Below are 24,084 nucleotides of genomic sequence, written 5' to 3'. Positions count from 1 at the left end.
ACACACAAGAAGTACAGACGTCTCTTGTATGGTTTAAAAATTGAGATTATTTATAAGGGTTTAAAATCAAATTATTTGTATTAATATTCTTCAACTCAAATATGGTTACGTAAAATGTTATTACTGCACAGCAGGCCTGCCTGTTTCACTGTATGAACAAAGGATGCATTGTACACAAAATGACTGCAATTCCGTCTTGCCTTTTCTCCTCCCCTTTAAAGAAATGAGACTATTCCTGTAAGTAGCCACACAGATTTGGATGCCAGTTTCCCTTTGAGCAAGTAGGAATTTCACTGAGTTACTCAACATTGTGTAGTAATTTTTTCAAGTTTTCCTGTGAAAGATGGGAGAGAAATTGGAACAAAAAGCAAAGAAATTCAGGACAATCAGTGCTAGAGTGTTTTGCTGTCCTCCTCTGGGAAAACATGAAGAAAAGGAGCAAGATGAAGGAAAAAAAATAAAAAGAAATCAATGCAATATCCTAAAAACTTCACTTTAAAAGAGAAGGAAAAAGTAACCAGACTGTTTCCTTCATAACATTAATATTCAGTAAATATTGGAGAGTACTTGATTAACTGCCATTAGCTGTAATTTCAAGCATTCTCTTTGCTTTTTCACATACTATCAAGAAAACAAAAGGAAAAAATTATGCCCCTTCCCAGTCCTGCCCATCCCAATTGCTTAGTGGAAATGTAAATAACCTGCACAGCCATGATTTTCTGAGCTGAAAACATGTAGTGGAAGACTAACTAGACTTAAACACTAGGTAAATCTGCTCACTTATGAGTAAAACATGCAATATTATGACAGACAGCTAATTGTCCTTGGAAAGGCTTTTTATGACAATCACTAATTTGGCAGAGAATGTTTCCAAATGCAGGAAAATCATTTTAAGAGCCTTAGTGAAGAACAGAGTAGTTACAATATATTAGCAACTTCTGTGGCATAAACATTTTAAAAAGCATCGGCAAAGTATTAAATATAAAAGCAATATGTATATACCCCTCCATTCTCAGAAAAGCATCATGATTTGTAGTGTATTAAGTCAGATTTATTGACTGGGGAATTAAGGCATAACCAGTAGACAATAGTCTCTATTGTCTCAGCTCCACATAATTCGCTGGGAACAACCCGTATCGGCCTTTGCAGACACCCCTCCACCAGCCATCATCTATCATCTCTATGTTTGTGATGATGTCATCTGGATCAAAGGAGATCTCGTCATCACCCGCTGGAGAGAAAGCAGAAGCAGCTCAGTGTTGGCACAGGACCCGTCCCACTATACTCTCATTTATAGCCCACTAAAGGTGCCACGAACACCCATCACCTTCCTGCCTCCCATCAGGGCTGCGAAACGGGGCACTGGACAAAGACAAGCAGCACAGACAGCTGTTTTCTCACCTGCAGCACTGACGCCATGGTTGGCTCCCACCCGCTGTATTTTGAGTGCATTTCTAACTCAGAGCAGCAATCACTACATAACACCCTGAAAAGCACTCTTTCTTGAGCTCTCCCCAGATTTAACCAGAGCAGAGCTTAACTACTCACACCAAGGGTATAATACGAGTGTTAACATTTAGTTAAAAAGATTTTTTTAAACCTCTGTAATTTCTAGAAGCAGTGGATGTCAGTTTTCAGAAATGTCTCAATGTTGCTGTTAAATCATTAACTGTCCTCTTATTAAACATTTTTAACGCTTCATATCTTCACACACAAGACTACAAGACGGCAGGAAAAGAAAAAAATCTAGACTCAGCTTTCAAAAATAAGAGTTTTCACAAGATGAACAAGAGCTTTGCTTACCAGCCTGATAATCATAAAGAGCTATGGCTGTAATTCCAAGTTCATTTTCATATTCATCGTAAGTATTTTCTTCTGAGGGAGAGAGAGAGAGAAGAAAAATTAAAAGCATAAAGAATACTATCTATAGTTCTGAGTTTTTTTCTATGGTATTCCTCCCTTCATTCTAATTCTAACACCGCACAGAAAGAAGGGAACAAACCATGCAGGATTTAAACACTGCTGATGGACCTTCTGAATGGATTATTTTTTCCTAAACCACATATAATTAAATCCTGACAGGAAGTGTTCTCACCTAGGCATTTAATACAGTATAAAAATAAAAATTATTAGCTTCATAGCACTTAAGAATGTGACAGACCAACAACTGAGCACAAGATCAGCATGTAAGAGTATTTAATACAAATTGTTACGTGCGCATGTTTGGGGGCGTGTTAAGTGATGTGTTCAGAATTTCCAGAGCAAATATAATTTTAGGAGCCAGAAGAGGTGAGAAAAACAGGAATTCAAAAGAACTGTATTCTTTTAGTGCCATTAGCTTATTAGTTTTATCTCTATCTCCTAACAGACCTTTGTTGGTGGGGAATCTTCAAAGCCACAACAATGACTTCAGAAAACAAGGGCTGTGTGATACTGGCACAATTATTCATCGGGTCACTCGAAGGAACTAAGTCTTCATCACCAAAGGTTTCACATCAGAAATGAACACTTTACCTGCTTGGTAGTGGTCTCCTGCCCCTGCCACTTCATAGACTGTCTCTGCCTCATATTCTGCTTCTCTCTGACTCACTGCTTCTTGGTAATCTGACTCTGTAGCTTTGTAGCCAGATTCTGGCTCTTGTGCTGCTGAGTATGTTGTGCTAGAGTTCTTGTAGGCAGACTCTGCATCATAGGAAACTGCATCCTGCAAAAACAGTTGGTGAGGTTGATGATCAGGATTTTGTTAAGAGGTTCCTATACTTTGAATCAGAAACTAGGAGGGATGGTAACAAACCTGGTAGACTGGGCTTGAGGGTGTCTTCGGTTCAGCTGGCTGTGTGGTAGGAGATGGTGGTGGAGTTTGTTTTTTGGCTTTAGCTTGCTCCTTAAACGAAAAAAAAAAAGCTTCAGTGTAGCTCAGTCACTGTTTGATAAAAGAACAAGAAGCAATCCTCAAATAACAGATAAATGGCATATTCTGAAATAAACTGGAGCAGGGAGCAGAACAGACCTGGACTGACTGCATCATTAAACCTGCATGGGGTTTAAAATGGCTATAAAAAAAAGTTTCAGCAAAACTGCAAAGCAGAGGAGGAAAAAAAAAAATGTAGAATCAAAAACTGCACAGAATGTATGGATACATGAATTTAAAAACAGAGCACGCAATGTTCTTTGGCACATTTCCACAGGAGCTGCAGGGTTTCTGTGCTCAATACATTCATACTGTTCATTAGCTGATTGGGTCTCATGTACCATTTTAGTGTAAGCCTAGAGAACTTGAAGCCCCCATGTTCTAATTATACTACTGATTTATTGTCCTTGATGAGAAATGATCCTGTAAACTCTTGCAGGTATGCCAAAAGCCTGCCAAAGGGAAAGATTGAATAGCTCATGCAAAATTAAATTCTATATATTGGCAACGAGGGGTTTCAAATGTTCAGAAGATCTCCATGTATTAGAAATGCAGTGGAGAATGTGACTGCTGAGAATAAGGAAAAGGTTGAGGTTCTCACTGTCATCTTTAATATTCAGACTAGTTATCCTCAAGGTACTCAGCCTCCTGCCCTGGAAGTCTAGAGTGAGGTGCAGAATAAACCTCCCATTATTCAGGTGGAAACAGATGATAGATGGTGAGAGATCTACTACAGCACCTGGACTGTTACTAGTCCTTGGGGCCAGATGGGATCCACTTGAGGATGCTGAGAGAGATGGTAGACAGGATTGCAAGCTGTGTTCCACCATCTATCAGCAGTCCTTGTCAATCAGAGAGGTCCCAGATGACTGGAGTCTTGCCAGTGTGACACCATGTCTATGAAGGGTTATAAGGAGGATCTGAGGAACTGCTTGTCAGCAGACCTCGATGCCAAGGAACGTTCTGAGTCAGACCACCTCGAGTGCAATCGCACAGCACACGTGGGACAACCAGAGGATCAGGCCCAGCCAGCATGGGTTCATGAAAAGCAGGTTCTGCTTGACTAACCTTATCTTCTTATGACCAGGTGATTCACCTGGTGGACAAGGGCTGTTGACATAGCCCACCTAGATTTCAGCAAAGCCTTTGACACAGTCTGATGGGGAGTGGCTGAGGGAATTGGGATTGTTCAGTCTGGAGAAGAGGAGGCTCAGGAGAGACTTTATCACTCTCTACAGTGACCTGATGAGGTGGTGGTTGGCCTCTTCTCCCAGGTAATTAGCAACACGACAAAAGGGAGTGGCCTCAAGTTGTGCAAGGGCACATTCAAGTTGGATATTAGGAAGAATTTGTTCTCAGAAAGAGTGGTGGGGCACTGGAACAAGCTGTGCAGATAAGTAGTGAAGTCACTGTCCCTGGAGGTGCTTAGGGAAACAGTAGATGTAGCACTTAGGGACATGGTTTAGTGGGCAATACTGGTGGTAGGTGGATGGTTAGACTGGATGATCACGAGGCTCTTTTCCAATCATAATGATTCTATGATTCCAAATAAAAACAGTATCGCTGCAATACAAAGAGCAGGAATCTGAATCAAGCATTCTGGCACTCCAGAATTTCATACCGTGCCACCTGTGAATCAGAGGGCTGAACAACAATAGCCATTGGGAAGCCATTCATTAGGAAGCCTGAATACCATATCTCAAGAAATGCAACAAAATAATAAAACAGTTGAGGTTGGAGGGGACGTCTGAAGATTAGCTGTCCAACCTCTCTGCTCAAACAAGGTCCCCCAGAGCACATTACTCAGGATTGTGTTTGCTTGCATGACTTAAAGAAAATAATGCTTATACTTCAAGACTGTCAGCTACTTATTTCATTTTGCTTCTCTTTGTCACAAAGGAAAAGAAGTCTGAGTGTTTAGGGACAAACTTTCTTCTTCTTCTTCATTTTATTTTTTTTTTTTTTGTAGAAAAGGACAACGAATACAAATTATGGGAGACTGCGCTCCAGTTTAGGTCCATCAAGTCACAACTTCCCAAAGGATTCTCAGGAGAAATCATAGACCAGAGATGAAATGAGAGGACTTCACTGCAAAAAAAATCTTCCTTTTCTTTGTTTGTCACAGCTCAGAAAAAAAATACATCAAACAAAGAAAGGAAAATGCGTCCTGAGAACAGAGCCAGCTTTGAAGTTCAATTCAAAGCTTATGCTGAGCTTTCTGGAAAGAATCTGTCCTAATGCCCTTCTCTTTAGCTTCTGTACTACAGATGAAGAAGTACAAGCAAAGTGTTTTTTAGAGCACAAATCTAAGTTTGGGGAAAAACTAACAAGTATCAATTATCAGTATCATTAACAATATTGAAAATTGAATAATGAATAATTATTGAATCATTTCTCCTATAAAATGGGTCTCTGCAATCCAAATTACTGTCTAAGACTGCCACTGCATAATTTCTATAATGCATTTAAATTGCATGGTCCCCTCAGGCTAACTTAGAGCAGTTTCTTCCACAAGGAAATGCCATATGTGAAACAGTATCTAGCATGGTTCTCTAAGGTAGCAGAGGCTAAATCATGAGGCATTTGACTCATTACAGTAGTTGAAGAACAGCTCCCTGAACACCACTTGTCTATGTGACATATGTGAAAAGCAAAGAAGAAAAAGGATTTCCAGTAAATCGGATTCTTGAAGGAATGCAGTCCATCTGTACATTCCCATTGTGGGAGGGTGTATGCCCACATACTTTCTTAAAGTGAGAGAACTTTCTGTATGAATAAGGAAGTTCTCCTAAAGAAATAGCTTGCTTAAGTCAAAGGACCTCTCTCCCTTCACAGCACCTGTCGATGGTGCACTTGCATCCCTCCCCTTTCCATGCTCAGTGAGGGGTAGCACAGCCAAGGCCATTTCAGCTTCCCCTTAACCTCATCCTCTTTCCTCAGACCCTATAGAATCACACAGTTAACCAGGGAGATTCTCAGTCTGGAAGAGTATTAATCATCTGGTTATGGTAAAATTTAAATACCACCAGCTTTGGAAAAAACTTCAAATGTGTCCAGGCAACAGAATATCTCCTGCACAAGAGAGATCAAGAATTACGGCTGGAATCTGACCCATACTTACAGCAAAAAAATAACACTAAAGACAGAAAGCCATTTTGAGAAAGGGAAAGAAAAAAAACCAAAACAACAATAGGCCACTGACTCATGAGAACCGGTGTTACTGCACCAACTCTTCTGCAAAACTGTTCATTGAAGGAAACCTCAATGAAAAAGCTGAAATGGGAGACAAAGCCAACAAGAGAGCTAATGGAAAGGTTGAACTTCTCACACACTTTGCAGACTATGAACAGATACAGCGAAAAGGGAGATAGCCCAATGAGAATAGCAAGCAGAAAGCTCGGCCTTCTGGCATATGAACAACCAGTCATCGCTTCCACACTGGTTGGAAAAAATGGCTCCAACTAGGTTGGTACAGGAGGACTCTAATGGTGTGTCTTTTCGTATTGATAGACTGAAGAGGATTATTTCAAGATCGAGATGAGCAAGACAGAAATTGTTACACAGATCAGGCTGAGAGAATTGAAGAAGTTCTGAAAGACAAAGACCCAATACCAAAACATACAGGTGGCATCCAGATGGTGAAAGCCAACAGGATGTAGTCCTACCTTACTCTAACCAAAACACTTGCAACAGAAGTGTCTCCAGAAATGCTCCATTTGGGCAGTTTCAGCACTGTCCTTGAGAGTAAGCTTCAACACAACAGCTTATCTCAAAAAGAAACATCAATACTTTCTATGCCAGCTGCACAATGTTTCAAAAATACACACAGTCACTAGAACAGGTTTCTTGCTTCTTGATGAGCACTGCAAGAAAATCTATCAGAGTTCAAGAACCGGCACATGAACTTCAAAGTCTCCCCTCAGCTACCAATTAGTTCAATTTCCACCTCGAAGGAACAGAGGATCTCCCCTAAACCATATTATGTCATCACCTCATAAGGAAATAAGTAAAGTTCTGATCTCCAGAGCACTAGTATGTAGCTGCTCTCCTCCTCATGGAAGTGAAGCCATGGTGCAATGGAATTACACAGCGTTTTCTAAAGCTAAATGAATATACCGATTTCCCTACTTATCAAGACAGAGGGAACTGGAAGGGCATTCTACTACAGATGTGGGTGCCACCATACATGAAGGACCTCCTTGCACCTTACGGAACAAGAAACCTGCTTGTAGCAAAGGTGCAGAGCAAAATTCTGCATAAAGCACAAAAAAGGATCAGTATGAAGTAACACAGAATTCTCACGTGCCGTAAGGAAGCGTTACATTCTTGAGGCTATTGCATAAGAGGTGAAGCATTGCATTAAGAATAAAGTCTCCTGGAACCCTGGTAAGAGAGCTTCTTCCATTTCAGAGTAGGCAACTGCTCTGAGATAACGAGTGAAGTTTTTGACTTGATACCCAAATGTTCAAGGATGTAAAACCCCTAGAAACAATGAAATGAAAGTAAGGAAATAACAGCCCTCAGTTATGAGTGTTGTCTAACAACTATCTTTGGTATCTTGGAGATGAACCTACAAAGCTTCAAACAGGCTAACTGAAAAGACCTAAAGGTACCCAGTGACCTCTGTCTGAAAATAAAGCAAAAGTAGTGATGATGGAATGCAGTTATTGCCAGGTGATAATATATACCTTAGAGAGAGAAGTGAAGAAGTAGGATAAATACTAAGAAAGTTCATTTTCCTACAAACTGATACTTCTTAGCAGTTTGCAGCTGTAACGGGAGCAAAGGCTCTCCAAAGTGATTATGTGGATACCAAACAGCCTTATTAATAGTGAAACACTTGCACCATCCATCATCCTGCTTCATGGTTCTTCCTTATCAGAAGAACTGTAAAATATCTACTACATTAAATGCTGCAAGGAAAACAATGTCGCTGCAAGTCGCAAACCGTAATGCTGCCCAGATCCAATGTGCTAGTGGAAGAAGGTAAGTGAAAAGAAAAGCAACATCTCTTGAAGAAGAAAGAAGCTGCTCTTTCAAGAACAACTTACATCCCTTAAGGCTGCCCCCAGGCTGTTTCCAAGAAAAGCTGAAGCAGAGTTGACAGACTAAAGCCCTCTGACTGCAATTGTTGTGCTGATGGCATGGACAAAGACTCAGGAGGATGAGGAGTGAAAAATCACATTGCTGGGGGAAAAAAACCAGATGCTAGATCTAGACACTAGTGATGCATACGCTTAAATACACTGGAGCATGCTGGGAACATTTGACAGTAGTTCAGAAGCACTGACAGCCCGGCAATGGCTAGAGGAGCTGTGGGGCTACCAGCTCAACAGCTACACCGGAGTCACGGTGGTGATGTACTGATAGCACTTTGCAATCATCTCAATAGAGGCATTCAGCTTTTCTCATCTGAAGAGCTCCCATAACAACTGCTCTGACTGACACACCTCATCTTCTTTGCTCTGAGGGGAACTGAGAGACTGTCCTCAGGGAAAACGTTCAACCTCTCTTTTGCATGGCTGAGTGCTGGGGACTGGTGCCAATGCTGAGAATGGCACAGAGCAGTCAGTCCAAGCTGCCTACTGTTCACAGAAGTGCCCCAGAGCAGGCTTGATGATCTTATCAAAAGAAAGGACTGACTTCTCAACTTCAGATCTTTCTTTCATCTTCTCTCAGCTTTAAGAAATTGGCAGATGTTGTGTTGATGGTGTCACCTGTTTTTCCCAAGGACAGTAAAGAAGCCAAAACAGTGCTGTGGGAAGGTATTTGAATTTCACAGCACACAGAGATGAAGGGCAGCATTAAAGAAATCACTGATACACAAGGACCAATTCCCACTCATTTCCTGATAAACATATGCAGTGAATATGCTTGTACTGTGCTTCCTGAAGCCATGAAGCAAAAAGGGGTCATAAGCTGAAAGAAAAAAAGAAGAAAAAAAACAGCAATTGCTTTGATTGGAGAAACCTGACCCAACCTATAAAGCTAGAAGTTGCCCAATTTCAAACAGAAGTCAAAAGGGAGTTAACAGCTTTTCAAAGTCAAGCAATACACAAAATACACAAGTCATGCTGCTTCAGCACAGGAAAACTACAAAGCTCTTTCAGAAGCAGTACTGGTCTGCACACCTGTGAACAGCAGAGCTGAGAACCCAATCGTCAAATCAGGCAAGGTTAACTAGATGTTTTATTTGGTACTATTAATTTTCTGCTTTTCTGTAGCTGTGTAACTGCTTTGCTGGCATAGGGGATAAAGTAGCTCAGTAGTGCTGATAAATATACAAACTATGCTGCTTTAGGCTAGTTTAATTGATGTGAAGTACACACAGGTTTCACTGCAGTTACATTGTTCTTAGTATAGGAATATCTGAGCTACGTTGTGCATACAGTTTTTCATATATATAAAACAAATCATTTACACCACGGTTAAAGCGGTGATCAATCAGACCATGCTGGTGCATTGGGATAAACACCACACAGTGGCATCCTGCAACAGCTTCCTGCTCAGGGAAGTAGCTACCACGTGTGCAAAAAGCAGTCAGTGAGCATTGTCACACTTGTTATTAAACAGAGGACTGAACAGTTTTGAGAAAACAGCTGACAGTCAGTTCTGGATTTCATGTGTCACACTGAGGATGTCGAGACAATTTCATACAAGAGAATTTATTACTGAAGACTGTAGTGGATGGCATCCATTGACTCTTAACAAAAGTTACCTTTCAGGAAAAATCTAAAAACAAAAGAGGGGAGGGAGAGAATGAGAATTGGGAGGAGGGGGGGACCTCTCCAGTAATCAGCTGAGAAGAGCAGCAATGAGGATCTCAAAGAACTATTCACTCTGCAGTGTCTCCTCAACATAAAAAAGTGGCAACACTGAAGATGATGCAGATGAGGATTTTGCTGTGCACCTCCCTGAGTTGAACATACTTTTCATCAAAATCCATTCAATCTCCCTGCCAGTTATTCCTGCTTGTGACACTACTAGCCCTAGCTGGAGCATGCTAGCTGAGCATCAGTGTTGCCTACAAGTTGCCTGTTACATCTCAGTGCAGGGGAATGGCTAGGTAGCTTTCACCCAGTGTTTAAAGGACCACTATTTTTTCGTGCACTGTGCTTAGTCTTCTATTTCTATAAAGCAAGAAGTGAAGGAGAAAGGAGGGACTATTCTAATGCTACTAACAACCGCTTTCCAGTCCATGGCACGACAGAAAGTATGTATACTTTTAAGTATGAGGTCATGAAATCAGACTAAGAGCATGTATCCACGGGGGAAACTGCCAGAGAGGCTCTGGACAAACACTGCTAACGCAGCTTGCATGAAAGGTTAGAGCTGCAAACAGCCATCCCTCAGCATTACTGACACTAAGGCACTTCAGGCATCACAAAACACAGCAAATGAACTAGACACAAAAGACTAGTCCTTCCACCTAGCAGCAGAATTTCACCAAACATGCAAATTCTATAAAGCAGATAAGATGTACCTTCTGACTAAACATCCCCTGGAATTATTTTGCTTATGATTTACATGCAAATCACTAACTCTTCAAGCACGTTGATGCCAAAAGTCATTTTCTGAATTTCCAAACCAAGATTTCTTTAACCCCTGGAACACTATTTCCCCTCACCTCACGAGTGTGGAACACCAATGGGTGATAATCACCTTCATCTTCAACAATACTGATTCCAAAAAAACAGCATCACTGTCATTATACTACTATCAACATTTAGGTGACCATGTGTCTCTCCCTTACGAACTCCTTCATGCCCAATGGAATCTGGTATTATTGAAAGGCAAAAGTATGGCAAGGCTAGGCTAAAGGGATTAGCATCCAAGACAAGCATACTTCTTTTGGAACAGGCTAGATACAAAAATGATACACTATCAGGTATTACTCCATCACCATATTTGATGTCTGATATGCATACAGTGCATGTTAACAGATGGCTGGTTTTGCAAACAGATAAAGCACAGGAAGAAACACACATAGACCTTTAAAACCTAGCAGTTACAGGGGAAAACATATTTACTTGAAAGATTTTTTTCTCCCAACTTTACATTGAAACATACTAGACATGCTACTTGAATAGGATTTGAGTCCTACTGACCTCCAGTTTCCTTCGAGCCTCTTCCTGTTCTTGTTTCTCCCTTGCCATTCTTTGTGCTCTCTCAGCTTCTGCCTTCCTTCGGTCTTCCTGTTCTTTTTCCTTGGCGAGGTTTTCAAAATTAGCTCTAATGCTACTCGTTTTATTAGCAACTGTAACATTAAAAAGAAAATATGCTTTTGCTTAAAGTTCTCTACAACAGCAGCATAGAATGAATTTATGGTTAAACTTCTTCAAGGATTAACCTTGTTTCTGCAGTTTCTTCTCTGAGCTCATAGCTGATTTACGAAAGTAATTCCATCTCTCTCCTCCTCTCCTTTCCTTCCAACCCCAAACCTCTTGTGCAACACATGTATTTAAAAATCTCTGCAACACTTTTCCTTCCTTTCCTTTATGGTACAGTCTCTACCACCCTGCTTCCCTGTTCGGACTTCTCTCCACTCTTATGCTCAGTATTTTCTCTTCTTCAACTATATCGACCCTCAAAGATTAAACATTAACTTCTGACAGAAGAAGATAGACACTAGCTGAAGCTGCCAGAGATCCACAGATACAGCAGTTCCCTCCTTATTCATCACAATTTCATCAACAGTAACAGCCCGGACTTCTGAAGATTATCACCTTCAGAGAAAGGATATGGGTACTATGTCTTACCAGCTTCTACTGGCTTAGTTTTCTGATATGTTGGGGTTGGTTTCTCAATATCTTCAAAAGTTGCTGCATTCTATCATTAATGAAGAAAAGAGAAAGTTTAAAAAGGTACAAATTCATGAAGAGATTTCAGACAGCTTCAACCTCTTCTTACTCTTTCATTAAGATTTTGCTTTTCTTTCATTTTCATGCTTCAGCTTTCCATACTCATACAAATATTTATGTACACATATATACACACACACTACATACACATACACACATACGTATGTGCATAAACCAGCATCAAGCTCACTTGCTTTTTAAGGAATTAGAAAAGCACAGATGAACTCCAGTGACAGACTGGAAAAAAATCTAGAAACAAGGAGCTGAACGATACAGGTTTAAGCATGCTGTTTTTTATCCCTGTGGGCTATTTAAGTCATAGCTATTTTAAGAGACTTACCTTATCCATCCGATCTTTCTGTACACCATACTTCCCACCAAATCCTTTTGAATAATCTAAAAAGCAGGACAAAAGGGTCAGTGTGAGGAATTTCCCCATCCATCTTTCTGCCAAATGCAAATAGCCATTTCAAATGCAAATAGCCATTTCAGCTGCATGCAAAGACAAAGTGACAGCCGCCAAAGAAAATGCAACTTGTTTTTTGATGCAGAAAGGATACATAACCACAAGAGCCTTCAGGTACACCAGCAGAGGAAAGACTGCGGGCCACATGCATTCTCTGAGTAAACATTAAGCTTGGGACTGATAAGGTATCAAGCAAGGAGTAAGGGATGAGCCCTTCTAATGCATCACTTCTGTAACACAGCCTTTCACAGCACCAACTTTTAGCCCTCTGCAGTGATCGTATAACCTAAGTCACTTCTGCTTTGCTCAAAGAGCGACATCCAGCCTTTGCTGACCACAGAGGTGGCTTTTTTTCTTCCTTCTTAAATTCTACATATGGCAGGAAAATTTAACAAATCTCACGTTTGGAAGTTTTGGTTATGATATCCAACTGATGAATATTAATGTTATTGGTAATAACTCCTGCTATCCCTACAGAGAGGGGCAGTTCCATGAGACAGCACGACTCTGACAACTCACCACTAAAGAATGGGGTGGTCCTGCTGCTCTTTACCACTGCAAACTACACACTCTTGCTCTCACCTAATGCTGACTCCAGCACTTGTTCCACTCCAGAAGTGGCTAATTCACTAGTGGTATAAAAAGAAAGAAATACTAACAAGAGTAGCTTTGCACTATTTCTAGAGAATTGTTCTCAGAGAAATGTCCAACAAGGACCAGAGCCACTACAGCAGGAGCAGGAAGAGTGTGTGGCTGAGAAAACACCACTTTCTGGTGGCAATGAGCTGTCGAACTGTCTGCAGGAACAAGCACCAAACTCTGCAGATGGACAGGCTTTCCTATACACCCCTAAAATAAAATTGCAACTACTACTCTTCCTGTCAGCCCCAAAATTGCTGGGCACTCCTAACCAGCTATTTTAGTGTAGTACTTGGGGTTTGCTAACAGCACATTGGACACTCAAAAGTTTGAATCTGTGTCACTATAGCACAGGAAAATACTGATTATCAGAATGAACAACCTAATTCTCTTCAGCTTTGTATGTATTTTCAGCCAGAATAAATATACTACACTTACATTTTCCTGATCCAGACTTCTCACTTTAAGATAACGGAAAACCAGGAATTCATGGTTTGTACCCCAACTATTTCACAATGAATAAAGAGAGCATTATAACAGTATTTGCTCACCCAAGAACCACAAATATCCCCTACTTCTTGTTTTAAAGAATACAATTACACAATTTTGCTAAAATCCATTGCTTGTCAAGGGTTACATGCACGGTCCTTATCTGAATATTTTTCCACCAATTCTTCCAGGCAAAGTTTCACGCTTAGGCTTTAGAACTGGTAAGCATATCATTAACACCATACTAATTATTACGTTGTTACTGTCACATTGTATGTATAGTCATTAACTAAATGCATAATGTTTTAGAGCTGTTAACTAAGCATTGGATATCCTTTGCTGAACACAGGTCTGTTTCGTGTAACATTTTAAGAATAAAATGGAAGAACATTGCTAGATCATGTAGGAACAGAAGCGCAAGAAAGTGCCCGCACATTACTAGCATCGATCTAGAAAGAGAACTATTTAAGACTGTGTGAGAAGTGGCTGCACTATTGAGAAAGTAACAAGTGAAAACGGTGCCTTGTTGAGATTCATGCTTGGCTAGTTTCTCCTTGTAATCAAACCCCACAGCAGATGGGTCCTGCCTTTCTGTCTGTACACCAAATTTCCCTCCGAAACCACTCTTATAGTCTGAAAAAGCCACATGTAATACATTAAAATGAAAGGAGGAAAATAACAAAGTTTAGTCAGAGACACTCAAAGATCACTTTTTGCAATATTTCTCAATTACCAATAATTTCGAATGGTTAAAAAATGGTTAAAAAATTCTCAATGCGCTTTTGTACAAGTAAATTCAGAAGTTTCCACTTGAGACTAGAAAGAGATCAATGCAATTTATCACACACTGGAACAACATTCTGCAGTCACAGAAAAACAGCAATTCTAAACATTTTTCATACATACTGCATAATGCACTTGCATTTGATCAACATTCTGAACACAGACACACACGGTATATTTAACAAAACAAGATACAAGAGGATTAGCAGTTAAGGATGAAATGAGCTTCCTTCATCACCACGGTTAACACCTGAACGCTACGCATCTGACTGTTTAAAGATGCATTCAAATAGTGTCCACAGACACTAGCCATCAGATATCCCTGATATCACAGCACTGTTTAAAGGAAGAAGCAATATTCCTGCTGTTGCAGCAGCTGGAGGAGATTCTCACCCAAGAGCTATGATCATTGTCTACTGCTGCCTTAAAACAGCCATTTTAATGAATGATACAAAACGAGGGCACAAAGCCAGGGATTCGGGTAATAATCCTCTAGCAACAAATCTAGAGCACCCAACAGAATAATATTTTGAGGATCACTTTTAATTTAAGAAATTTTAGCTTAATTAATGTAATTTCTTTAAGTTAAAGACTAGCGACAGGCAGGGAAGCAATGTTTGTTCTGGAACTTTTCATCTGGGTACCAACCTTTCATGGGAATAGGTATCTCACAGACAGTGAGATAAGACAGTACTAAATATTAGATTTCCATTGCATGGAAATTGGGGTAGAGAACCCAAACCAAAAAGGCAGATTATTTGTGAAGGCCCTCATGGAAAGTACAAAGAAATTGTTAATTTGTGGCTTGTACAAATCGACTAATGAAGTAAACAAAAAAATCCAGGCTACCTGCAGACTTGTTAGGCTTCTCCAGTGAGAACTTAGCTAAGTCCAAATTTTCAGGGACTCAGAAGCAAATGTGTTTAACCTGCTTTGCAGACACCAGTACAACCAATACACAGCAACAGTTCAAACACAGAAAAAGGAGATTTGTGTTAGCACTGTAAGACTGCAGCTAAAGATACCAGGGGAGGAGGATTCACACAGGGAAGAGAAAAGTGGATATCAGGGAAGATGAAAAGAGCGGCTAAGAATCTTGAACTGATATACCTTTCTGGGATTCATGCAGCTGCACTTTCTCCTGGTGATCCCAGCCAAGTGCACATTTGTCTTGTCTGTCTGTCTGCACACCAAACTTGCCTCCAAACCCCTTCACATAATCTGTATGCATGAAGTTTCAGAAAACATTAATACAGCTTATGATTGTAAGCAGTACTTAGAAAAAAATGGCAGATAGGTATGTCACTAGGTAAGTTGCCCTACTGATGATGATTTGATTTAATGGTGATAATGTTTTCATTATTTTCCCCCTGATAAAGTGAAAGACACCCATTTGGTAACTCTAGGACCACAGTGCAAGGAGGCACCAAAAATCCAGTGTAGACTACAGCAGATAGAGTCAATAATATTCAGAAGCTTAGAGAATTTGATGTACTTTCTATCTAAAGCCATAAAATACACACATATATATGCATAAAGCAGATATATATATAAAGAAGGATTTGACACTGCCTCTGAATACCATAGATCTGTACAGTTACACACTTATTTCAATAATATCCATGTGGATATAAGATCCTTTGGAAAAGAGATTGTGATACTCAGGGACAGTTTCCAATGCCTTCTTCTACATCTAAAGGAAATAGAAATCTACATACACAAAAGGCAAACACACATTTACCATCAACAACAAAAATTATGTCTTCCTAATTTGGAAAGGTTGATTGTTTTGAACCAGTATTTTTAAATAAGATAATAAAAACCTTTCTGGGATTCATGTTTTTCCGTTTTGCCTTGATATTCAAAGCCAACAGCACTTTTGTCCACTTTGTCCTTGTCAACACCATATTTACCACCAAAGCCCTTGGAATAATCTAGAGATAAGAGTGAAGAGTTTTGTTTGTAAGTGTTCAACAACAAAATGTTACCTTGAAAAATTGTGACAATCAGATGAGCTAACATTAAATTACATACTAAAAGAAGTACTGACAGCCCCTGTTAATTTTGATTCAGGACACTGAAGTCATAAATTTTTCAGAACATGCCCTCTCAGATGGAAAATAAAATGTCACCATTTCAACTACAAGGTGATAGCAGCAGTACTGTTATAGGACTCCTTGACAAAATTCTGAAGACACTTATAGGGAAGTGAACTTCAAGAACCATGTCAACAACAGCCTGTCTGCTTTTAAACAAACACCGCCTTCTTCTTCTCAGTATTTCCAGAGTGCAAATATTTCTTTGAGACAAACAAAAAACCAGATGGCAAAAATGTCCATTTTTCAATAAAACACTTGATTTTTGGATCAGGTATGCCTAGAAATGTGATTAGCAACCCAGTATCAATTCCAAACACTGCTGACTTTGATAAATGTTTCATTACACCAATAGCTGATACTTTTAGAAACACCCTGCTGTGATTAAACTGCTCACACTCCCAGTATTTTAACTCATAGCTTTTCAAGTTGCAAAAAACTGTTGACAAACCTATGTGCCCTGCTTCCAATGTAATGTCAGAAGGATCATCACTTAAGACAAGCTAGAAACTAAGTTTTAGGCTTCTTTATTAGAGGCTGAAGTTTTCAGCAATATAAATTGTATAAAGTGGGCTATGAGTAGAACAGATGGAGGAAAACAAATTTACAACACTGCCTGTCATTACTGCCTACCATATCAGAATATGAATCCATGCTCACCTTTTTGTGACTCATGCTTCTCAGTTTTACCCTGGTAATCAAACCCCACTGCACTCTTGTCCACCCTGTCAGCTTGCACTCCATATTTTCCACCAAAACCACTTGAGTAGTCTGCATTGAGAGGAAAGAACAAGAAAAATGAAACAAAGAAGCTTCCACTGCAAGCATATTCTAGAAATTAATGGGAAGAAAAAAAAAAAGCCTGTTATCTTAGTAGTGAAATATTATTCTTTGGTATAGGAAATTAAATTTAAAATTAAGCACAGAAAATAAGGAATGCAGCAGTCCTGTAGTTTACAAGACTTCCTCTTACACCAGGATTCAATAAAGTGAAGAACAATTCCTACTTTAAAATGTTCCAGAACCATACTTTGACAAGAAAAGTAAGACTTGCAATGACACACTATTTTCTTTAATTAAAACCTCACAAACTCACGAAATTGCCTTAAAACTAATTCTTTCATCTTCTCTTCCCCTCAAATCTCTCAATATTTGATTAATTCACAATGATATATCGAGGCCTCACTAAATGAGGTCCTTCACCAACAATAAAAGAATGAGCATCTATTCAAATAATTTTAAAAACATGTATCACAGAGGCAATCACCTCACCACTTTACCTTTTTGGGAGGCATGTTTCTCAGTTTTCCCCTGGTATTCAAACCCAACAGCTGACTGGAAGAGAAATAAAAATGCACAACAAAATGTTAGACATTTGTAGAAAAACTACTTGCACTTCAGTGAATAAACAGCATGGAAAGCTCCTGTGTCTTTCCATACTATTCTGACCTTTTGAATTAGGTACACACACTTAAAATATACAGGCCATATTCATTTACACGACAATCCATACACACTTCTGTTTTTGTCATTCATTGCCAAAATAAAATTTTCCTAGCCAAATACTGTTGCCTTGCCAGGTTCAGCAATTTAGTACAGCAGAAGTTCCATATAATAGAAATGCAGCATTTCCACACAAGGGCTGTTATGCACTCTTGGCAGGACATACCAGGGATCTTGCACAGTAGTTCACATTGCAATGCAAAACAAAGCTTCCCCAAGGCCTTCCATCTCTACAAGTCACACTGATTTTACCCTCACCAAAAGAGCACATACCAGCTAAAAGTCATGCAACATCTCTTTTCAACTTTACTCCCATGCTATTTCCCATACTTTTGTTTTGCTTTAGACAGAAATTTATCTTCCTAACAGTCCCTGATAGCTTACTGCTAAACTTCAAACACAACAGGGAGAACAGACATGGCAGTTTTTCAGCTGTGTAGATGAACTGATAAACTCAGCTACTGTGAGTAGCTGCAGTACCAGGAGAAACTGCTTACCTGGTCAACTCTGTCAGTTTGTACTCCAAACTTGCCTCCAAATCCTTTCACAGAATCCACCTGGGAGCAGTGCTTAGAAAGCTTTGACTGGTACTCGTGTCCAACAGCTGACTAAAAGAAAGTGAAAAGTTCAGAAACACGCAGCAGTTCTGTACAGTTCTGTATGCAGGAGAAAATGTGGCACCAGGTGATCTGAGGTGACAAACATGCACCTCTTCCTGCTGAAATCACCATCCTTGTAAATCATCTGGTCACTGAGGAGCCTTTAGGAGACTTTCACCATGCTACCTAAACAGCACAATCAAGGGAAGTTCCAAGAGTTTGACAGCAATGACTGTATTTTATGGACGCTGTTTTACACTCCGCATTTTTACCTCAAACCACAGGCACGAAAAAAAAGAAAGATACAGGCAAAATCTTGATGGTGTCATCCAAAATTTAAATTAGGGATTAGTTGCAGACAAAATACCAACGTTTCAGCCCCACAGCCTCCATCTTTGACTAGAAAGCAAGCTGAACACAGCAACTGCGGGAGCAGTCATGTTATGCTGCCACTGGTTTCAGGTAGGGCAGGAGGATATGTAATTACACACCTGAAAATGCATCCTCCCCTGCTCACAGATAACACTTTCTAGTGTTACCTTAACCTAGAGCTTGGGTGCTCTCCTAGCTCCTGGAATCAGTGCTGAAGCCATGCACCTGGGGGTGCTACATCCCACAGCAAGGTGCTCTATTCCATGTCCAGTGCCAAAGCTGAGCATCAGCCAGAGCAACCTGCAATTTCCCACTTAAATCTGACACCTGAGGCTGCTGCTCACATGTGTACAACCACCATGTGTAACGGGGGGAGGGAGAGAGAAAGAGGATTTTACACTGTTTGACAAATTGAGGTAGGTAAGGTTAACAATGTTTTCTTTACATGACACCAGAAAAGAGAGTTCCCTACAGCACTTCATTAAATATACAGCATCATAACATATACCTTTATAAAAAAAAAAAAATAGAGAAAAAATTTTATTCAAAGTTTGTATTTCAGAGTAAATTGCACTCTTAATTCCCCAGTACTCTGCTATTTTTTAAATCAGTGATGGAAGCCTGGCATATGGAGTTATATAGCTTTGCATTTTAGGACTGTGTCATGGTTTTGTACACCAACAGAAAGCCTTCCCTCGATGGGAACATCTCAGTGATGAAGTTTTATAACTACAGATGCAAGTAAGAAAGCATTCATTAAAATCTAAATTACAAATGCCTCCCACCAATACCATTTATATGGACACAACCATCAGGTTTTTCCTGATGGTTAATTCTGGCATATGGGAAACAGTGTTGCTTTAGTTTCTTTTTTTTTTTTCTTTTTTTTTTTTTTTTCTTTTTCTCCCATCAACATGAGAGAAGGATAAACTGCTGACATAAGATTGCTATGCAGTTGCAGAATAGGCCTCAGGATTGAATCTGGGATCAGTTCCTTTCCCACATTCACTGGTTAGGTTACCTGTTTCAAAGGCAAAGGCCCACTGAGAATTATACAGCAATTTACTCAGAAATATGGCAAGAATTTAAGGCTGCCTAATTACTAGAAACACAAAAAACAAATTAAGTAGGAAAATAAAATCATTCACATTCAGGAAACAGTTTGGTTCTTATTTTAACCAAGTGTGTGAAAGAAACTAGCCAGGATTCGATATGACTGTCTAAGTATCACACAGCTAATAGAATTACCTTAAAAATTACCATAACTTTTGTTAATAGAGTGCAGCTTAGCCATCATATCCTTATGTAAAACACTGCCATCTGACTGAAGTATAATGATTCTTTAAATACCTGTATTACTTGTCAGTGTTCACACATTATCACTATTTCAGAGAGCTACCCTCTAATTTAAAAGAAGCAGCACACTCTTTTCTTCACTCTCCGGCAACCTCAACATGCATAGAGGAGCAGGCACACCACTGAAATTAAAATAATGCTAGATTTATTCATGCATGAAGTACTTTCTTAATTTAGAAATACGCATTTAGAAACTTGAATCTTGACTCCAAAAAATCCACCCAGGATATAAGAATGCAGAATTGCTCTAATGGCAGGATTAGCATCGCTCACACGTGTGGATCTACCTACATCCTAGAACTCCCCCCTCATCATTCACAGATTCCTAGTTTGCTACTGAAATAGGTGTTCCTGGTACTTCGAATGCTTCAGTTCACCTTTTTCTTGACTAAAGTAGAAAAGACCAGATGTTCTGCCAGACTTGGGTGGTAGTGGTCACATGCGGCTTTGTCACAGCTCCACAAAGGTGATGTCCTCAAAATGAGCCACTGCTGTTTATAGCTTATACCACCATCTGAGCTTCTATATCAATGATTCTGGCAAAGCAGGAACAACAGCCTTTGCCTTCAACTCATGTATGTGGCTGTGCTGACCACTGGCAAGGCGAGGCAAGGCTTATATCATCATCCCAGGAGACCACGCAGACTTACTTTATCCATGCGATCTTGTTCAACGCCAAATTTCCCTCCATAGCCATGGGAAGCTTTTGGTCCCGTTTCAAGCTCCTTCTCTTTGATGGTCTGGTGTTCTTGGAATACATTCTCTCTCAGTTGATGAATACTTTAAAGACAGACAATTAAGCAGCAAGATTTACGAAGAAAGGTTCAGAAGATAATTTCAAAAAGATGCAAAATAATAAGTAGGTAGTTTAGAAGCCAGACAATTTACATTTTTGGAGCCCTACCCATTTTTCAATTCACAGAGCACCTCATATTCTGAGAATCAGAATTTATTTCAGTGTAGAACACTGAAAAGAAGTGTTGGTTTTAAGATTGTCACATAGGACAGTATTTTGCTATTTGAAAAATCTTTCAATCCATTGCCATGAATTCATAAGTGCCTCAAATACATCTTCTTTTAAATTCTTCCTAACACTTTTTACTTACATGGCAACTTTTCAGAATAGGGAACATCTCTTACACAGTCCCTATGGTAACAGGACTCTGATTCCAAACAAGCATTATGGACACAACTGTAATACCAAATAAGGATGCAAGGAGACATTCACCTCTTCTTCCCCAGGTGTTTGCAATGCAGGAACTGAAACTGTGGTAGCACAGACTATGTACAGGAAGGACAAATCCAGATGGCAATCTGTACCTTAAAGCACTTTCCACCTGAGACTGAAGTGTCCCCAGCACAACTCAGCCAGCAGGTGTCAGCGCTGCTCTGCACAGAAGGCAGAGCACAGCTGATCCCAAAAGCAAGGGATCACCACACTAACCACATTCATTCTCAGCTTAAAAACACGGGGCTGGATACCCAAGAAGCAGAAAAGCAAAACAGAATCGAGGACCGTAATCATGTATTTCCTAAATCACAGATATCCTAAAATTGCTCTTAAGTCTTAGGCACTTTTCATAATGAGTACGAGATTCAGAAGAGGGACTGCTTGTTTCATATTGCTTTTGTGATGCATTCATTTTTTGAGTTTGTCACATGAGTCCATTTGTTAATTTGCCACAATTTTTTCAAATTGACTGCAGATTTCTAAACAAAGCCTGAGAACCAAGAGACTAAATCTACTCTTATGTGTCAAATGCAGCTGCTCAGATCACCCAATACATATCCCTGGCAGTATTGGCTCTCTCACCCAAAAATAACAAAGAAACTTCCCAGACACAAAGAAGCAGGCAAAACAACACTGCCAGTTAAAAAGCAAGATTTAAGAGTTCTTACATCATAGCTCTGATCTTAATTTCAGATTTGAAGGTGCTGATGTAGATGAAAAATTAGCAATGTGACAAATAATCAGTCTTCTACAGACAGTCTTGTTTTAATTATGAGGAGAACATGAAATGATTAGCAGTTGCCTGGGATTGTGGCTATTAATAGATTTGAAAAAGAGCTGCTTTACTTGATGTGCTCTTGATGGCCGGATCCTTTCACAGTTTTAGCCCCCCAGCGCTGCTCTTTCTCACTCACGTCATTCTGTGAAGGACATACAAAAAACGTTAAAAACCCAAAGATGTTACCAGTTATTCACAGCAAAACCTGCCAGAAGTCGGCAAGATCCAACAATCAGAAAACCAACTACTTCTGCTTTCACTTCTGCAAGCACTGTGCATTTCCCATTGCAGAAAGCACTTTCTATCCCAAAAAGCTGCTGCTTCAAATCACACAAGTGATTGATTTAAATCACTTCCCTGCAGACTTCCCTGCAGCATCCAAGCAAAACAAGATAGCTTTGTTCATCCCACACAGAAAATCCTAATTCTCTCCTCTTCCAGGAAGATGCTCCTACCAGTTTGTCTTGCTTAGATATACCCAGCCCCCCCCCCCCCCCCGCTGCAGAATTTCAGCACATTACACCACACAGTTGCAGTGAATAGATGAGATCTGAAAGCCATACCACAAAGTCGGGATCTGTCTCCCAGTCATCTGCTCCATCATCCTGGCTGATGGCAATGGCGTGGCCTGCGGTAGCCTTCCACATCTGCAACACCACCAGAAGCAGCACCGTCACGCTCCCGTTACACAGAAACTCACTTTACCTTCTGTGTATGCTGACAGAAGCACAACCCAAAATTCCAAGCAAAGGACACAAACATCAGCTATCTCTGCAGTCGTTGGCTCTCAGACTGTTTGGACCACCATATCCTTAGTTTTTGCTACTGGCACTGCAGAAAGATTAGCAGCAATCAAAGATGAAATTTTAAAGAGACCAAGGAAGCCTCTCCTTGCCCAAATTAACACGTGGTTTTTCTTCACTTAGTGGTAGCACCCTTTGTACCTCTGCACTAAAGTCTTCTGTTCAGGCAGCTTTCCTGTTCCATGTCTACTCCTGAGGAGTGCTGCTAATTCCGGACCCTGTGCACATGCTTAGGGCTTAGCAATAGCTGTTTTCCACCAGTGCTCCACGTGCTGCCTCAGACGTGCGATGGGTTTCAAGAAATCCAAACAACTACAAGAATTTGCACACAATCTGGACACTGATCCACTTGCCTGCAACAACAGGGTATGCAAGTTGCTGCATTTCTCAGATAATCCCCCGTGAAATGTGCAAAAGTCAGCGCCCCAGCTGACTTGCGGGAGGAGTAGAGGGCAAATGCTGGTGCGATGATAACAGGAAGCAAAAGGCAAGCAATAACATCCCCAAAAAAACATTCAGAGCATGTTAGGTATCACCCTTTCTGGAAATACTATACCCAGTAGAGTATCAGGTTGGGCACTTTAATTAACACTTCTGAACATGACCAGGGAGCACAGTGTATCACCTGCTTGGTGCTAGTAGCTGTATTTTACAAAGCTTATTCAAGAAAAATTGTATTTCTTATATATACATATATTATATATATTTCTGAAGAGCCAACAAAAGACAACAACAAAACGCTCTCTGTTCTGCCAGCTTTTTCATGTTCATGAGTCAGAGGAAGGACTTTTCTTCATACTTGTGCCACTAGAGTACAGTTCTTGAACATTCCATCATTCTATTTACCTTCACTTTTTAAATTAGTAATAGTTTATGAAGGTTACTAACGTGGACTATTTCTTTTGCACAAATGTAACTCAGAAGGTAGAATGGAAATTCCATTTTAAATGTGCAACTAGTAATTTGCAGTGAAGTTTATACTACAGCAATAAAACCCTGCTTGCTCTGCAGTCTAACGGAATGAACCAGTGGATCAGCACATCAGAAATGCCAGGATTTGGAATAAGAACAAGAATGATGGAGAAATAATCAAACCAATAACAGCAAAGCACAGACTGCTCCTGGAGGGGCATAAGAAGAGAGCAGAGCACACCCTGACAAAGCAGCAGTATGTTTGCTATCCCTTTTGTTCAGGTC

At 40.0% G+C, this 24,084-nt stretch overlaps 1 protein-coding gene across 7 annotated transcripts; it reads right to left on the bottom strand.

Moving 5' to 3' along the window:
* Nucleotides 1-1,094: 1,094 nt before the first annotated feature.
* On the bottom strand, nucleotides 1,095-22,731 carry CTTN (cortactin; the record flags this gene model as incomplete). 7 transcript variants are annotated; one of them, XM_079537156.1, is made up of 16 exons in its annotated part: nucleotides 1,095-1,231; nucleotides 1,804-1,875; nucleotides 2,515-2,704; nucleotides 2,795-2,884; nucleotides 11,020-11,168; nucleotides 11,671-11,740; nucleotides 12,113-12,168; nucleotides 13,889-13,999; nucleotides 15,260-15,370; nucleotides 15,973-16,083; nucleotides 16,906-17,016; nucleotides 17,526-17,580; nucleotides 18,246-18,356; nucleotides 20,726-20,855; nucleotides 22,153-22,226; nucleotides 22,648-22,731. In XM_079537156.1, the coding sequence occupies 16 exons, from the start codon at nucleotides 22,729-22,731 to the stop codon at nucleotides 1,095-1,097; spliced, it is 1,662 nt and encodes a 553-aa protein (XP_079393282.1). The 7 variants fall into 7 exon arrangements, with proteins under 7 accessions (XP_079393282.1, XP_079393284.1, XP_079393286.1 ...); XM_079537158.1 differs by having other exon boundaries at nucleotides 15,973-16,002; nucleotides 16,936-17,016; XM_079537160.1 differs by having other exon boundaries at nucleotides 1,804-1,872; nucleotides 15,973-16,002; nucleotides 16,936-17,016.
* Nucleotides 22,732-24,084: the final 1,353 nt, after the last annotated feature.

Source organism: Tetrao urogallus (assembly GCF_951394365.1).
Source record: "Tetrao urogallus genome assembly, chromosome: 6".
In the NCBI taxonomy this organism is placed as follows: domain Eukaryota; kingdom Metazoa; phylum Chordata; class Aves; order Galliformes; family Phasianidae; genus Tetrao; species Tetrao urogallus.
This window is presented reverse-complemented; position numbering and strand designations above follow the sequence as displayed.